This window comes from Mobula hypostoma, chromosome 8 (genome assembly GCF_963921235.1).
Source record: "Mobula hypostoma chromosome 8, sMobHyp1.1, whole genome shotgun sequence".
NCBI classification, from domain to species: Eukaryota; Metazoa; Chordata; class Chondrichthyes; order Myliobatiformes; family Myliobatidae; genus Mobula; species Mobula hypostoma.
This window is the reverse complement of record NC_086104.1, coordinates 70,174,693-70,193,756: the sequence shown is the minus strand read 5'-3', so window position 1 is coordinate 70,193,756 and position 19,064 is coordinate 70,174,693. Positions and strand designations below refer to the sequence as shown.

At 42.8% G+C, this 19,064-nt stretch overlaps 1 protein-coding gene across 1 annotated transcript in view; it reads right to left on the bottom strand.

Annotated features, from left to right (window-relative positions):
• Positions 1–19,064, bottom strand: part of slc1a4 (solute carrier family 1 member 4) — a 152,453-nt gene that overhangs the window by 17,951 nt on the left and 115,438 nt on the right. The window contains exons 8-10 of the mRNA XM_063056105.1: positions 17,734–17,811; positions 12,182–12,348; positions 11,829–12,062 (exon numbers count right to left, since the gene is read on the bottom strand). Coding sequence (XP_062912175.1) covers positions 11,829–12,062; positions 12,182–12,348; positions 17,734–17,811 — 479 coding nt within the window. The remainder of the gene's footprint in view (positions 1–11,828; positions 12,063–12,181; positions 12,349–17,733; positions 17,812–19,064) is intronic.

Below are 19,064 nucleotides of genomic sequence, written 5' to 3'. Positions count from 1 at the left end.
TATAGTGAGTAATCAGCACAGCAGGAAATCAGGAGAGAACTCTACACAGAGAGAGGTGAGCATATGGATCATGTTACTAGAGGCTACACTGTGAATAAGATAGATATATTTAGGTAGAATCCAGCTAAAAACACACAAGAAAAAGAAATAGAACAATATGTTCAGGGTATTAAGAGATAGAGATAGAGATAGGGTTGCTGCAGAGAGAGTTAAGGATCAAACTCTGCTGGAATGACACAAGGACACTAAATTTCCTGTCCCTAAATCAGATGAGCAAACCAGTTGGATTTTAATGGCTTTGACACCATGAAAATCACTTTAACTGAAATTACTTTCTCTCCTCCCCCAACCACCTCAATCTGTACTTGAACTTAAATTCGCTGATGTGCTGGCTGGGGTCACTAGATTATGAGCCCAGTAATGTTTAACGTTATTGTTCTGCAACTTCTGCTCTCTCATACCTTTTCCCTTCATCCGCTAATTCCAGCAATCTACCTAATTATCTATTTCCTTCTTCCTCTTATTTTCTGCTCCTATCGTTAGACTTTCGAGTCTGGTGTTGACTCCCCATGCAAGACTGATTAGTACTATGATATCTCTCTCTCTCTCTCACACACACACACCCCTCCCCCACCGTTGTTGCACAAAAAACAGAGTTTGCTTTTGTAGAATTTACTTAAACAAATATTTTTGGATCTTTAGTGAATGGATCAGCAAACGTTCCCAAAGTATTGTGTCCATTAAGACATCAATTTTATAGCCCAGCTCTTAATGGGAATAACGAAGTACTAAATAATGACATCTCTCCCTTTGCACCTGTTAAAAGCAACTCTGCAAAAAGCCTTTGCTCCTACAATCTGACAATTTTAATGTACAACATGCTGACATTGGAAGCAATTTGAAAAGATCTTTCAATCATGCAAATAATGATCAGCATCTGTGTGATCCAGTCAGAATTCTAGCATCAGACTCATTACAGGAGAAACTATGTCCTCTCTTTCCTTTGCCTGGATTTTGCATATACCCACACAATGTTATGTGCAAGTTCATTCTATGAAGAGTAGTTATTTCTGGGAAAAAGACTTGCTCTGCCACATTACTTGATAGAACATAGAAATCTACAGCACATTACAGGCCCTTTGGCCCACAATGTTGTGCCGACCATGCAACCTACTCTAGAAACTGCCTAGAATTTCCCTAGCACATTGCCTCTATTTTCCTAAGCTCCATGTACCTATCTAATAGGCTCTTAAAAGACCCTATTGTATCTGCTTCCACCATCGTCTCCGGCAGTGCATTCCACGCACCCACCACTCTCTGTGTGAAAATGCATTCCACACCCACCATTCTGTAAGTTCCAATGAGAAACATAGACACATAGAAAACACACAGCACAACACAGGCCCCCAGCCCACAAAGCTGCACTGAACTTGTCCCCACCGCAGAAAACACCCAGGGCCACCCATAGCCCTCCACTCCTGAGCTCCATGCACCCATCCAGGAGTCTCTCAAAAGACCCCATCGCATCCGCCCCCACCTCCACTGCCAGCAGCCCACTCCACGCACCCACCACTCCCCGCGCAAAAAACTCACCCCTGACATCCCCCTGCATCCACATCCAAGCACCCCAAAATTGTGTCCTCCCGTGCCAGCCACCCCAGCCCTGGGAAAAAGCCTCCGACCATCCACACGACCAATGCCTCCCCCATCCCACACCCCTCCACCCCGCCCCCATCCTCTGCCGCTCCAAGGAAGAAAGGCCGAGTCCACCCAACCCAGCCCCACAAGGCAAGCTCCCCAATCCAGGCAACATTCCCACAAATCTCCTCTGCACCCCCTCCACACCCACCCCACAGCGAGCTTTAAGTCTTTGGGAGTTGCAGCCCATGGCTGAAATATTAATTGTCAACATCTCCATCATTGGGAACATTCACAGAGTTCCAGGGAAAGGCAGTCCACTTGGTTGGCTCCTAATTTACTATCTACACATTCACCCAGTTTAGACCCCAGTGGAATTGGTGTGGACGGATTGCTTGTTCTGAAAAGCACAACATGACTATCAAAGAGGAGCAGGAAGAAGGAAGGAGAAATGAGAATCAAAAGCAGGTTCAAAAGGAGAGCAGATCTTGGTGGTATTCCAGAGCTTGAGGATAGAGAATCACACCATCTGTAAAGAAAACTTGCCTCTCAAAACATTGGGCCTCCATCATCTAGAAGCCAGTTGACACACGAGGCCAATGCTGGAATGCCAGCATTTAAAAGTTCCATTTCTGATCAGTCCTGAAATACTATTATCATCAATTGTTCATCATCACTGGGCTCTAACCTTGAAATTCTCTAAAACAGCAATGTGGAACAATCCTCATTACACAACCAGAGCAGTTCAAAGTCGCAGCTCACCATCACTCAAGGCCAATTATTGGTGGCCAGAAAATACTAGCTTCCTCAGTGATCAATGTTCTAAAATATCATTTTCTCAAACGTTCATCTGGCCAACCCTGTTAACTCTTCAGAGCATCCAGTTAATTCAGAACTTCACAACCTGCACTCATTCCTGGGTGAAATTTTCCTTCTCCTGATTCATCAGGCTCCCTGACTCACAGTTCACCTGAGCATCAAACTAGTCCACATCTCATCCCACCTTCTCCTCATGCTTTCCATCCTGCACCTCTATGCTCTTTGCTTTTCTCTTTGCAATTCATAATCTTAGGTTTAGGAACGGAATGATTTGCCTGTCTTCAACCCTGAGCTCTGGAACTCTGCCAGGTCTATCCCTTTCAATCTGCTTTTGATTTTCATTCCTCCTTCCAGCTCCTATTGACAATATCATCTTGCCAGAGCATGATGGAATTGCCACAGATGGCTATGGAGGCCAAGGCATTGGATATATTTAAAGTGAAGGTTCTTGATTTACAAAGATGTCAAAGGTTATGGGGAGATGGCAGGAGAATGGGTTTGAGAGGGAGAATAAATCAAGTCATGATGGAATGGCGGGGCCAAATGGCCTAATTCTACTCCAATATCTGATGGTGACATGGTCTTCTTACAATGAACCATCCCACCACATCAGTTTCACGACCAACATAAAGGCTCTTACTGTCCTTTGTAACATCAACGCAGACAATATACCGACACAAAACTGTTAAAAAATAAGCAGGAATGAAATGGAGCAACTATTGTTCTGTTTTGTAACACCAAACCATAAAATTAATCAAAAGAAAAACATGGAGCTAAGGACAATGTCCTTAGGTCTCTTTACTTTAGTGAGGTGCGCACATGTGTCATGGTAGAGTAATGATGTGTTCCATTCCATGTACCTCTACAATAACCAGTAACGAATTATGTCAATAACAAAGAAAGCTTAATCAAACAATATATTCGCAATATTACAGAAAGATTAAATGCACAACACTCCTCCCTGCAAAGTTAGAAACTCCAACTCAATATAGAATGCATTGCAACTTATATATATGTTATATAATACAACTACATAGTAAATTTTAAATTGTCCCATTCAGACCCAATGATTCAATCACCGTGGAGGATTTCTTACTCTTGTTGGTTAACATTTTTCCTGACAAAGGTGGGGTGGGGGTGGGGGTGGGGGAGTCACTCTGCTTGGCAGCGGAGACTTGTGGCTGTGAAACAATCTCAGGTTCTGGGGCTTCCTCCATGGTGGTTGTAGGAGCTGACTCTGGGACACACCGGAAGTGGTTCTGACAATTCTGAATGTCTTTCTTCTGGATGCATTGGCATCCTGAACAGAGCACGGCAAGCTGCTCGATCTAATGATCTATCCCAGGCCACCCGACAAAGTTTCAAACCAGTGTTTTCATTTTGACCGTGCCTAGATAACCAGCATGAAAGCTGCTCCAACACTTCAGCCCTCAGCTTGAATGGTACAACAACTCTCAATACCCACATAAAGCCCCCGTCAAGAGCAAGTTCATCCTGACAGTGGTAAAAATAGGGCAAGTGGAGTTTCTGCTGCGCATTCCAATTATTTTGGGTAGCACGGAGACCTGAGACAGTGTGGGGTCTTTTCTGGTTTCCCTTTGCATCATCTCTGCTGTAATAGGGAGACTTCCAATTTGCATTGGGGAGAATACATTAAAAGAAATGTCCTCATTTTTAAATTTTCCAGTTATTTCCTTTTCCAAGGGAAAATAGGACAATCCATTGGAATTTTCATGAATAGTTGTCCTCTTGAATTTAATCTTGTAACTGTCCTCCAAGAAACAGAGCCTGTCCTTGCATTTGTGCTGCTGCAGTTAGTGGAACATCCTTCTGTGGATTGACAGTAGACACCAGTGGTTGAAGATCAGTAATGAGGGTAAACTCTGGTTGAAACGATGTACACCTCAAACAAGACTCAAGGCCTCTCTATCGATCTGCGTAACTTCTCTCTGCAGTGGTAAGGGAATGCGATGCAAGGACTATGGGGCGTTCTCTGCCATCACTCATAACATATGACTGCACCTATACTGTAAGGAGAGGTGTCACAGGCCAGTTTCACTGGATGATGTGGACCATAATGTGTGAGTACCATGTCTGATGTCACCATCTCCTTTGCCTTTCTGAAAGCCATCTCTCAGTGCTTTGTCCATTGCCATTTCTTCCTGATTTGTAGTAATGAGTTCAAGGGGTGGAGCATAGTAGCCAGGTTTGGCAGAAATGTGTTACAGTAACTGACAAATCCTAAAAAAAACCACAACTGTGACACGTCCTTTGGCCACCACTGTGTGAATTTTCTCAGCATATTTGTGTAATTCTTGTGCATCAATGGAGTGATCAAAGTACTGATGTTTGGTTTAAAAGATTCACACTTGTTGCATCATGCTCTGAGCTCATTATCTTTCAACCTTTTCAACACTGTCTTGAGATGTTAGAGATGTTCCTTATCATCCTCACCAGTAACATTGATGTCATGCTGGTTACACTAACTTCCTGGGCAGCCTTGCAGCACCTGGTCCATAGTCTTTGACCAGAGTGCAGGTGCAGATGATACTCCAAAAGTAAGCCTATTGTAGTGATGAAGCCCTTTATGAGTGTTTACATTGAGAAACACTTTGGATTCTTCTTCCATCTCCATCTATAGGTAGGCTGCAGCTAAGTCCACATTGCTGAAGAGTTTTCCTCCAGACATTTGCAAAGATATCCTCTATCCTGGGCAGAGGGTATTGATCTATGTTCAGTACTGGGTTTATGGTAACCTTAAAATCACCACAGATCCTGACATATCCAATCTTCTTGGCTATTGGCTCCACTGGCACTGCCCATGGGCTCCAATCAACTTTAGAAGGATTCCTTCTGCCTCCATGTGATCTGACTCACTGGCTACTTTATCATAGTTGGTATCAGGAACCAGACAGGCTTTACGAAACTTGGGTGTGGCACTATTTTATCTTTGATGTGTTTGAGTTTTTCAATGCCATCCTTGAACAATGCTGTGGCATCATCCAGTACCTTTCTTAATTCTGTTTCAGTTGATTCTGTTGCAGGGGATATACATGCAAATGCTGGAAGGATCACCAATCAAGTTGCAGTTGTCTCAGCCAATCACAGCCCCACAATGCAGCCCCTCCTATTTTAAGCACATACAAGCCCCATGTGGCTTGTTAGTTGTATTTCATTGTTACAAATGCCATTTCCACAGGAGTTATCTTTTCTCCATTAAAAGTTTTTAGTTGGATATCTGCAGGCTGCAGTTCAGTATCTTTGAAATACCGCTCATTTTGTGGAATGACTGAAATAGCCAAGTCAGGGTCCAATTCCATTTTAATTAATTTGCCATTAACTTCAGGTGCAAGTCATATTGCTTGTCTATTGTTAGTTTTCACATTGTAAATCTCAAGGCTATTCAGTCCTAAGTCACTCTCATCATTATCAGATTTTTCATCAACAACATGTAGACAAGTGCTCCTTTTAAAACAGCAAACTTTTTTCTTTTTCTTTTCCCTGTGAAGTCCATTTATTTTTGACTGCCTGACATGTTCTATGTATGTGTCCTACTTTTCTTGCATTTTCTGCAAGTTTCACCTTTAAACCTGCATTGATCTGGTGTATGTAAGCCCTTGCCACAATGACAACACAATTTGTTCAGCCAGGCTCGTTTCTGTTTACACATTGCAATTTTGTTCACACCCACTTTAGTTCCTGACTGTAACTCAATTACTTCTCTAACTGCAATTTCCATTGATACAGTGATTTCAACTGCTCTTTTTAGTGTGAGTTGTGCTTCTGTTAGGAGCCATTTCTGAATGCTTTCTTGTAAGTCTCCACAAATTAAGTGGTCTCTCAGTGGATCATTAAGCCCAACACTGAACTGGCAATGCTCAGACAATTTCTTCAATTAAGCCATGTAAACTGAAATACACTCCCCTGCCTTTTAATTCCGCTTACAAATCCTGAAATGTTCTGCAATCAACAATGGTTTCACTGCTTTATGTTTCTGAATTCATTTCATAACAGGAAAGCTCAAAGAAAAGGTCAAGGTTGAGGACCAGGAACACTTTGGTCGGCCATGGAAACTGAGTACAGCAGATGGGAGATACATCAAACTGACGTCCCTTCTGAATCGGAAGTGGTCCAGCAGTGTTATCAGCTTTGAACTCACAGAAACCACTGGAATCCAAGTCAACCCTTCTACAGTCTGGAGAAGTCTTGTCAAAAGTGGTCTTCGTGGAAGAGATGCTGCCAAAAAACCATTCCTCCAAAGTGGAAACAAAGCCAAGAGACTCCCCTAGGCACAAAAACACAAGGACTGGGGTACTGAACAATGGCAGCAAGTGCTCTGGACTGACTAGTCAAGATTTGAAATGTTTGGCTCAAACAGGAGGCCGTTCGTCCATAGAAGAGCAGTAAAGCGCTTCATAGATGAGTGTCTGCAGCCAACAGTGAAGCACCGCGGAGGTTGGAGCTGCATTTCTGAAAATGGAGTTGGTGATCTGGTCAGAATTAATGGAGTCCTCAATGCTGAGAAGTTCAAACAGATTCTCATCCATCACACAATACCATCAGGGAGGAGTCTGATTGGTCCAAATTTCATTCTGCAGCAGGACACTGGCCCTAAGCACATGACCAAGGTCGTAAATAACTATCTTCAGTGAAAAGAAAAAAAAGGAATTCTACAAAAGATAGTATGACATCTACATCATCAAAGCAGTCTGGGATTCACTGGAGAGACAGAAGCAAGTGAGACAGCCAAAGTCTGCAGAACTGTGGCAGGTTCTCTAAGATGCTTGGAACAACCACTTATACCACTTGGAACAGCCAATTACTTATAAAACTGCACAACAGTGTACCTAGGAGAACTAATGAGATGTCCTCCTTCTTCGAAGAAAGGGGCTTTACTTCCTCCACCATCAACGCTGCTCACAGCTGCATCTCTTTCATTTCACACACATCCTGCCACTCCACCAGCGATAGGGTTCCTCTTGTCCTCACCTACCAACCCCACCATCCTCTGCATCCAGCACACTTCCGCCATCTCCAACGGGATCCCACCACTAAGCATATCTTTCCCTACCCCTCTCCAAAAAAACGAAATGATGAAGTTTTATAGGCAAAGGGAGGTCACACCAAATATTGATTCGATTTAGTTTTTTACTGTTTACTATTCCTTATAGTACATTTTTTGATATTCAGAAACTTTTCATTATTTTTGAAAGCATCTTTGCTTTACAGAATCTTTTTACATGCGCCCCAAACTTTAGCACAGTACTGTATATTTACAATATTTACTCAGATATTACTGAAACATTAAATACACAACAACTACAGATTAGTAGAGATCAGGATGATGACCAGATGTACCTTTGAAATTGGGATTCAAGTTGGTGGTTTTTGATGTTTTCTCATCAAAACATATTTGGAGAATCTTCATCTTTTCATCTAACAGTGACAAGTCTGAAGGATATGGAGTCTATGGAGAGGGTGCAGAAGAGGTTTACCAGGATGATATCTGGATGAAAGGGCATGTGCTGTAAGGAGAGGTTGGAGAAGACTTGATTGCTTTCTCATGAGCAGCAGAAGCTGAGTTTGACCTGACAGAAGTTTAAAATGTTATTTATTGAAGGCACAGACAGTGTAGACAGCCAGCATCTTTTACCCAGAGTCAGACTGTCTAACACTAGTGGGCATCCACTTAGGGCAAGGGGGCAGAGTAAATTAAAAGGATATCTGGGGCTGCAAGACTTAAAAACAGAGAGAGATGGGTGCCTGGAATAACTTGCAAGAGGTGGTTGCTCCTTCTCATGCTTTGTGGTGCATCAGGTGACATATTTTGCTGTTTCCTTGCCATTTGTCTCATTTTTTTATGAGGCCAAGTTGCTACCTCAATGCAAGGAGCCGGCCGAATTCAAACCCGGGGCCATTTGCCCCAACGTCTGGTGCTGATGCCACCACAGCACCGGCCGGCTACCGGGTGGTAGTGGAGTATAATATGACGGAGCTGGTTAGGAGGCTTTAAATCAGCACAAGAATGCACAGAGAATGGAGGAATATGGACATTATGTAGGCAGAAGGATTCAGTTCAGTTAGGCATTTAATTAATGGCTTAATTAGTTTAGCACAACATTGAGAGCTGAAGGACCTGTTCCTGCACCGTATTGTTCAATGTTCTAAGTCAACAATAACATGACCATGGCTCTTGAATTTCAATGAGTTTCTTTAGGCAATAAAATAGAGCCAGTCTACAGCAACCAGCCAAGAGCAAACAAGCACGTTTGAGTCCTGGTGTTCTGCCTGGCCATTGATTCACTCCCTCACCAAGGCTGCTTTCTTGACTAGGAATCAGGTTTAAAATCACTGCATATGTTGTGAAATTTGTTGTTTTGCTGCAGCAGTACTATGCAATACATAATGACAAAAACTAGAAAATACAATAAATGGTGATATTTATATATGTCATACACACCATGCATATACCAACTCTATCTTCTCACTGTTACCATCAGTAAGGAGGTACAGAAGCCTGAAGGCACACACTCAGTGACTCAGGAACAGCTTCTTCCCCTCTGCCATCCGATTCCTAAATGGACACTGAACCCATGAACACTACCTCACTATTTTTAAAAATTTATTTCTGTTTTTGCTTATTTTAACATAACTATTTAAATATTTGTATATATACTTAATGTTTTTTCTATACCTATCATGTATTGCACTGTTTTACTGCCTCAAAGTTAACAAACTTCATGACAAATGCCAGTGATATTAAACCTGATTCTGATATACATAAAAACTAACTAAGTAGTACAAGAGAGGAAAAAATGGTGAGGTAGTGTTCATGGGTTCATTGTCAATTCAGAAATCTGACAGCGGAGGGGAAGAAGCTGTACCTGAAACACTGAGTGTGTGTTGTCAGCCTCCTGTACCTCTCCATGACGGTAGCAATGAGAAGAGGGCACACCCTGGGTGATCGGGTCCTTAATGATGGATCCCACATTTTGAGGCACTACCGTTTGGTGGTGTCTTCGATGCTGGGGAGGTTGGTGCCCGTGATGGAGCTGGCTGAGCTTACAACTTTCTGCAGCTTTTTCCAATCCTGTGCCGTGGCCCCTCATACCAGATGGTGATACAACTAGTTAGAATGCTCTCTGCGGTACACCTGTAGAAATTTATGTCTTTGGTGTCGTAACAAATCTCCTCAAACTCCTAATGAGATATAGCTGCGGTCATTCCCTCTTTGTAATTGCATCAATATGTTGGGCCCAGGATCGATCTTCAGAGAAGCTGACAACCTGGAACTTGAAACCCCTCACCCTTTCTACTGCTGATCCCTCGATGAGGACTGGAGTGTGTTCCCTCAACTTCCCCTTCCTGAAGTCCACAGTTCATTGGTCTTACTGACGTTGAGTGCAAGGTAACCAGCTGGTCTGTCTCACTACTGTACGCTCCTCTTCACCATCTGAAATTCTGCCAACAATATTTGTGACTTCAGCAAATTTGTAGATACCATTTGAGCTACGTATAGCCACTGTCATGGACATAGAGAGAGTAGAGCAGTGGGCTAAGTACACATCCTTGAGGTGCACCAGAGTTGATTGTCAGCGAGGAGGAGATGTTATTTTCGCTGCACAGACTGTGGTCCCCAGTGAGGAAGTCAAGGATCCAGTTGTAGAGGGAGGTACGAAGGCTCAGGTTTTGTAGCTTGTTGACTAGAACTGAAGGTATCATAATGTTAAATGTGAGCTGTAATTGATAAACGATACTCCACGTGATCCAAGGCTGAGTAGAGAGGCAGTGAATGGAGCCACCTTTGCAACATCAGCTCACAGCCGGTGTCCTGTCTTCCACTCTGTGTGAACTGGACATTGGCCAAAACTCTCTGCACTAAGCCCTACAGACATAACAATTCTGTACAGTTGACCTAAAATGACTCCCAGTGAAGCAATGCCTCAATTCGAAAAGGATATTTTTCTCAGTTCTCTCTACAGCCTTATTGAACTCGCCACCAGTAGTATCCTTCAGCCATAAGGCCATAAGACATAGGAGCAAAATTAGTTTATTCAGCCTATTGAGATTGCTCCACCATTTGAACTTAGCTGATTTATTTTCCCTCTCAACCCCATTCTCCTGACTCTCCCCATAATCTTTGATACCATTACTAATAAGGTACCTATCAACCTCTACTTTAAATATACCCAATGACTTGGCCTCCACAGCCATCTTGGCAATGAATTCCACATATCCGTCTTCCTCTGGTTAAAGAAATTCCTCTTGATCTCCGTACTAAAGGGACATCCTTCTATTCTGAAGCTGTGCACTCTAGCCCTAATCTTTCCCACTACTGGAAACATCCTCTCTATGTCCAGTCTACCCAGGTCTTTCAATATCAATATCCTCCCTATAATAGCATCTAAACTCCAACAAGTACAGGCCCAGAACCATCAAGCACTCTTCATCAGTTAACCCTTTCATTCCCAGGACCATTTTCACAAACCACTTCTGGATCCTCTCCAATGTCAATGCATCCTTTCTTAGATATGGTGACAAAAACTGCTCATAATGCTCCAAATGTGGTCTGACAAATGCCTCAGCATCGCATCCTTGCTTTTCCTTTCCAATCCTCTTGAAATGAACGCTAACATTGCTTTTGCTTTCCTGAATCATCCAGTCAGTTAAACTTCAGGGAATCCTGTACAAAGACTTCTAAGTCTCTTTGCACTTCCAATTTCTGAATTTGCTTCCTGTTTAGAAAATAATCTCTGCCTTTATTCCTTCTACCAAATTGCATGAACTGTATTCCATCTGCCACTTCCTTGCCCATTCTCCTAATCTGTCCAAGTCCTTCTGCAAACTCTCTTGTTTTCTCAACACTATCTGTTCCTCTACCTGTCTTTTATCATTAACAAAGTTGGCCACAAAGCCATGAATTCAATCTGCCCTGGTAAACATTGTTTTTACTGTAATGCTGTTCTATATTTGATTCTGTGCAAGCTGCTTGTTTGGATTACTGTTGAAGATAAGAGGTACACAGCCAACAGAACCAGTGTGTTTCAGATCACAGACATGACCATGAATCTCTAAGGTATGGACATCCCTCCAAATCAAGCCTCTTGCATCTCCTTAATTTACATCACTTCTGGTCATCAGTTATAATCTCTTTAAATGAGTTGGTATCCAATTTTGTTTGATAATAGCTCCTTTGAACTGCTTTGAGATATTTTTCTTTGGGTAATAGGAATCACAAGTTCCCATTCAATACTCTTAGAATTTTGTGCAATCAAAGAGTTGTATAATAGCTTCCAACACTTAACCATCTCAATAGCTGCAATCGGTATAATGTTATCTGTGAAACCTATAGCACTTAACTAAACACAGACCTGGAACAAGTTCCGAACGCTGTTGTTAATGGAGTGACGATGCCCAGCAGAAATGTATAAGGATTTCTGTGGGTGAATACGAAATAGATCAAAGGTAGAATAATCGCTCCATGTATAAAATGTCCAAGTATGGAAGCGAGAATATATTTTCCCAAGCCAGTTACCAGGGAAACAACATTATCCATCTCCACTATTTTACTGGCAACGAGGAATAGGATTCCAATGGGCGCATACCTGTTTAAGATAGAACAGTTGTTAGTGAAACATCACATGTATGATACCATACACAATGAAAGATTTCCAGCTATATTATCAATACACCAGCTTTATGATTATCAAAGAGAATAACTCACCACATAATCCAGGAGACCAAAATCATAGTTGCATCATTGAAGATACTGAAAAATTTAATTAGCAGTTCTCCATCAGGGCCCAGTTTCCTGAGAGCTATGCCAAAGATAATTGCAAAGAGGATCAGTCCCAGTATGTTCATGCCTTCCACTTCAGTGCCAAAGGGAACCTGCAATCATTAGAAAGATTGGGCTCACTCAGTAATAGACAGAAATGTGGAGATCCTTTTCCCAAGGCACAGAATGGCTTGTGGGTCTTCAAAAGAAGATTGCCTGATTTTTTAAAAATTGTTCCTTTCTCTTTATAGGTCCCTATAGAAACTTCTCACAAACGTGCGCACAGTGAAAAAGTAATGAAGAAACCAGAATGCTCCTTTGGGGAAGGCTGGAGCGATCAAGTCAGTCTCTCAGACGATTAACTTTCTTTTCACAGCCTCCTCCTTCACCAATCCCCTTTTCCTTGGGTCTGCCTTCTACATTTAGCTTGACGAAAGGCATTGATCTGAAACTCCAGCTCTGTCTCATTCACCACAGATGCTGCTTGGCTTGCAACTTCTACTTTTCTTTCATGTTTCCTGCACCTGTAGTACTTTGCTTTTGATCACCTCTACTACTATTAGCCTGGCTCCTCGTCTGACAAGCTTAGTTCAAATTCATTCAAATGTTCAAAGACTCAAAGGTTCATTTTATTATCAAAGTATGTCTGCAGGGTACAACTCTGAGATTTGTCTTCTCCAGAAAGCCATAAGATACAGGAAAACAGAAGTAGTTGAAAGAAAAATATCAATCTACCCCTCCCCGCATGAAAAGAAAAAGAAACAAAAAACCCGCAAGCCCCAAACTCACCTCTCCCTCCCTCACATAAAAATTAACAGATCACCCCCATGGAGAAACAAAAACAAGAACATCAAACCCCAAACCCCACCCCGCCAATCGGCAACAAGAAAGAATGGGCAAGAACACATGAAAACAAAACATAGAACTGAGAAAGGCCAACATGAACTACTGTCCAATCCATAAATCTCAGAATTTCGGTAACTTCTCCGAGAGCACCAGGATCTTGTGATAAACTGTGATAAATGTTAACATCTCAATGCAATCTTAGAGTGGCACAATAGCGTAGTGTTTAGCGTAACACCTTACAGCACCAGCAATTGAAAGTTCAGGGTTCAATTCCCAAAGCCGTCAATGAGGAGTATGCCCATTCTCCGCATGACAGCGTGGATTTCCTTCCACAGTCCAAAGATGTAGGGGTCAATAGGTTAATTGGTCATTGTAAATTGTCCTGTCATTTGGCTAGATTGGAATAGGTGGGTTGCTGGGCAGTGTGGCTCGATAAGCCAGAAGGGCCTGTTCCACACAGTATCTCTAAATAAAAAAATAATTGTTTAATAAGGCATGTTATGTTGGTGCTGGAAGCATAGCAAAACTTGTGGGCTGCCCCCAGCACCACCTCGGACTGTGTTGCTTGTTGACAAACTTGACGCATTTCATTGTATGTATACGTAACAAAGAAAGCTAATCTTTAAATCTTTAATCAATCCCTCGTGACAACAACATTGCCAGAGGCAAGAGGTTAAGATGGGTTGTAGTCAGCCATTTGTTAGATATTGAATATTTCGTGGCAGTACTTGTCAAGCATCAAATTTCACAGCTCAAAGGGTCTGCCAAAAGGTTTTGGCCCAAAACGTTGACTGCACTTTTTTCCATAGATGCTGAGTTGCTCCAGCATTTTGTGTGTGTTGCACAGATCAAAATTTGCTCATTGGTTTCACCTTTCTGTGTGTGCTTCTGACACCTTGTTGAGAGTGAAACTCCTTTGGTTAAAAGGCAAACAGTGATAAAAATTCAAAGTTAAATCACTCACTTGGGGCATTTGAACAGTAAACAAAGCACTATATGAAGAGGTTTTCTTTTCCAAGTTCACTACTTATTCACACACTTGCGTTATACACTGGGGTGCTCTCTTCAGCTATCTGATGAGGGAACCGTAGTCTTTGTCCAGGAGCAGATGTTGTCAGGTGGTGCCCAGTCTTTGATCCTCAACCACTACATTCTCCAGTTGGCGAAGGCTCAACTCAACTCCTCTCGCCTGCTCCATATCCAGCAAGAGGCTCTTTCTGCTTCCTCCCCCATCCTGCATGCCGCTTGGTTCTTGCTCTTCTCCTCAAGGCCCAGTGCAGACAGCAACCTCCAAGCCGACCTTGCTGGGAACCCTCTACAGCCGATCTCCTCGGGGAATAATCACGTCTGCCATCCTTTGTCCCTGAACTCCTGGACTAAGGACTGGTACTTCAGGGCCTTCTTCTCGCATCCTTCCTCCCGTGGTACAGGGAGCTCCACCGGGATGATTTTCTTGTCTTTGGTGGACCACTGCACGATGTCCGGTCGGTTTGCACCACCTCCGGGAACTGCAGCTTCCTCCCCACATCGACCCTCATCTCCCATGATTTGGCAGTTAGCAGCAGATTGGATTCAGGCCTCTTTGATATGACTGGCGTGGCCCTTTCCTTGATGAAAATAACTGCCCTGTTTGCCTCCGCCAAGGTCTTGTCGTGACACCACCTATACCATTCTTGTGTTAAAGCTGTTTAGCAGCCTATCAGTGAACCCACTGACCACAAAGCTTGTAGCTGGGGTCCGCTCTCAGCCCCCATGTGTGCAGCTGTGATGGTGTAGGGAGGGTGCCATACACGGACTGCGGGAGGAAAGAAATACGGAAGGGCTCCAGTCCCCAAAGCTCTGCCCAAGTCACCTTATGCTTGGCAAGACCCCATTTCGTCCAGACACTCTGTGACCCCAACTCCACTGTCTGTGATAACCACATTTTGTCCCCACAGTCCTGTACCTCTGCCTGGATCATGTCACACCTATCCCTATCACTCCCCCATCATTGGAAGTGTGCACAGAGTCGAGGCCTTGCCGTCCCGGGCATGGGTTGCTGATGATGTCTCTTAATTGCAAGGAACTCACTGCCTGGTCTATAGCCTAGTTGGCGGCCCTCTCTTGGTCCAATCTTGTTGTGACTCCTGCTTGGTTTATTAGCTTGTCATTGGAGCCCCTCAGTGTTAACACAACTCTACACTTTGGCACTTTGAACTCCTCCACTGCCGAAGACTACGGGAGCTGTAGCTGGCCTGATCTTATGTGGAGCCCCACTGAAGGAAAAATTGGGGGGGGTCCCCAGCCACCTTCACAGGTGCTCGTTAACTTTCCTCTTGATGCCTTCTACAGTGGTCACGGGGAACTCGTACACCATGAAAAGCCAGAACAGCCTTGGGAGTAGACCATGTTGCTACAGCCATGTCTTAAATTTATCAGGGAGCCTGGTTTTGTCAGTCTTATTCAGCCACTCTTCAGTCTGTTTTACAGTGTCAGTGATGTTGGCGCTATCCGTCATTGCTGCATTAAACCACTTTTCAAGACACTTTACTGGGTTGTCCTCTTTGGATGGAATGACCTCTCCCTGTACTTGAAGATTGAACCCTGCTCTTTTTGATCACCATCCTTCTAGACTTCCTGGCCTTGAAGGTATTCCTAGCCCAGGAAGTTTGTTGTCCAGGGCTTCCAACGCCCATCTTGCTTGGACATGGGTTACAGTGGTTACTGTGATGTCATCCCTGAACCCCAATATTACAGGTTGTTGGATGTCAGGCTCCAGCACCAGGCTTCAGGTTACATCTGCTGCTGCTGATACGAGGAGTTATACCCATGACAAACAAAATTGGGGAGCTGGTACAGCCATTGGATCCCTTTTTGGGGGTCTTGCCACCTGATTGTAAAGTGAAGCACAGCTTGAATCCCCCTAGATAATGATGATCATGTCCCGCATTACTGGCGGAATATGGTAGTGGTCTAGGCTGGCCTGGATGAGGACATGTGGAATTGATCCGTTGGCACTGGCTAGGTCTAACCAGGCGACTGTTAGGTCACCCTTCTTCTACCTGGCCTCTTGGATTATTTGACTGGTTATTGAGGTGAGTTCAAGGCACCCAGAAAAACGCAGGATGCCCACCTTTCTAGTTGGATGTGCTGATATAGTGGTTCTCCATTAAGAGGTCAGCCTTCTTGCAAGCACCAAGAAGAATATCTTGCACTCCACATCAAGGAGGGAGATTGGCCTGACTGGGTGATTGTGGAGGAATCTTCTTCCTTGGGAACAAAGCTTCCTTCAGCCATTTTCCAGCTTGGTGGGATAGAGCCTTTAGTCCAAATCTTCCTCACTATCTTCCACAACCTCCAGAGGAGTTTTGGGCATTTTTTACATACCTTGTAGGGTGTGCCACTTGGCCCTGGGGCAGCAGATGATCTTGCTCTCTTGATGATATCCTGGACCTCCTGCCACAGGAGCTCTACCACGTTCAGCTCAGTTGCTCAGGGGCATTTGAACAGCAAACGAAGAAATATATAAACAGGCTTTCTTTTCCGAGTTCACTATTTCTTCCCACAAATCTTTAGCCTTTACTTTAATGAGATTTTCTTGTGATCCATAAAAATCTCAGGAATTTGACGTGCAAGTTAAGAACATACTGCATCTCTCCCATGGGTAAGTTTATTCCTCATGCTGCATGAACACATTCTTTACCTCATTCTACCCTTCAGCAATCCTAAACTTAGTCATTCTCTGACTAAATTTAGTCAAATCTTCATCTGCCAAGGCTCTAAGTTCTCAAACACTCTCCCTTCCTTTAGATGATCCTTAGAACCCACCTGTCCTTTTATCTCCTGTGTGGTTTGGTGTAAGGTTTTTTAATATGACATTCCTGGCAGGTAGACTGGGATGTTTTATAATATTAAAAGGCACTATAGTGATGCAAGAGGGATGCTCAGGACACTTGGTGCTGTAACGTGGACAGGTAAACAAACAGTTGGAGGACTCAACGAGCCAGGCAGCATTTGTGGAGGGAAATGGGCCAGTTGACATCATAGCACTTTTGATTATTTATTGCTGTTGCTGTTGTGGGTGCTGGGCTAGTTCAAAGTTCAAATCAAATTTTATTATCCAAGCACATATACGCCACCATATGCAACCCTGAGATTCATTTTCTTGCGGGCATACTCAACAAATCTATAGAATAACAACTGAAACAGAATCAATGAAAGACCACCCAACTATAGTGGTCAACCAGAGTGCGAAGACAACAAGCTGTACGAATGCAAAAAGAAGAAATATCAAGAACATGAGACAAAGAGTCCTTGGAAGTGAGTCCATTGGTTGTGGGAACATTTTAATGAAGGGGCAAGTGAAGTTGAGTGAAGTTATCTCATTTGGTTAAAGAATAGCACACAACCAGACAACTACTGGAGGAAGGACATTAAATTCAAGGATATTCTGAAACATAAAATCAAAGGAAATACAAAGCCCAGACAACTATTGCTTTACTTACCACAGATTTAGATGAGAAAATATTGCCAAATTATAAATCATGGTAAATTTTCTTGTACCACTGCTCACTACCTGAATGGATCGTGGCACACAGAGTGGAAAAAAATTCTGGAATAAAGTATCTTACTACTAATGTGAGAGTACTATTTAGTTAGTTGCTTCTTCTTACCTTTATGTGTGTGGTATTTCCGGGTGTTACATTTGTAACGGGAGCAGCGGTCGACACCCATTTGTAATCTGTAGCGTACTGAAAAACAACATTTGAATTAAGAGATGTTTCGGTTCAATGTAGACAAAGAATGCCAATCATCAGGAATCTATAGGATCCAACCTCTTCAGATGACACCAAAAATAGGCTCATTCACTCTTTCAGAAATGTTTTGGGGAGTTTTTGTGCTCACTATAGTCAAGTTATTAATTTCCAAGGACGGGTGCTGAGATGAGGTAAATAGTGTGGGTAGAGACTTGTATAGAGTATAAACTGACTACTTTGACTAAAAGACATGTGCTTGTGCTGTACGTGCAATACATGGAAAATAAATTGCATAGGACAATGAAACCTGCAAACAGTTTCTTTTTGCAGGCTATTATACATCTTTTTCTTTATTTTCTTATTCTGCACCTGCACTCAAGCAAGGTGCAAGGAAAGAAATCCAGAGTAAGGAAGGGCCCTTTTGTTTATCTATGATATATTGCAACATACAGGATTTTTAAAAAAAAGTTTAATATAATACCAACAAGTTGGAATTAAAACATGATGTCTGGATCATCTTCCTTGCAATTTGTCCATTCCTAATTATCTACTTTTCTGTGAAAATGCAGGTGATGTGACCATTAAGTTTGTTGTGGAAATGAAACAGTTTGATTGAGCTGTGCAGGGAAGATTGTTAAAAACTATAGCAGAAAGTCGAACAGTTGGAATTAGGGCAAAGAAATGGCAGATGAAGTTTAGTCTATCATCAGCGTCTTGGGAAATTAAATACACGAGTATACAGTAAATGACAGAATCCTTTGGAGCATTGACGTAGAGTGGGGCGTGCAGAGTAAAGTCCACAGCCTCCTGAGGGTATAGGTTTAAGGTATGGGAGTTTAAAGAAAATTTGCAGAGTGAGTTTTTGTTTTACATTCAGAGTGGTAGGTGCCTAATATGCATTGCTAGAGGAGATAATAGAAGATCATCTTCAGCCAGTCCTCCTCAGATTCACTACTTCACTCCTCACACACCCCACATTTGGCAAATCATCTCCAACCTAAAAACAAGTCCCCAATCTTTGCTACGTGAGCAGTGCAAATACTTTATTCAGTCAAATTAACAAATAAAAAATGGAAAATTAAATGAAGACACTATTTGAACTTGAGTCAAATTTATTTTAGTAATGTCAGGAAGTGGCCAAGAAAGAAAGGAGGAAAACACGATGAACCTGTACTGACTCCATCTACTATAACTGCTTGATTCTCCCAATGACATGGGGCTAATTAGGCTGTAGTTACCCATTTTTG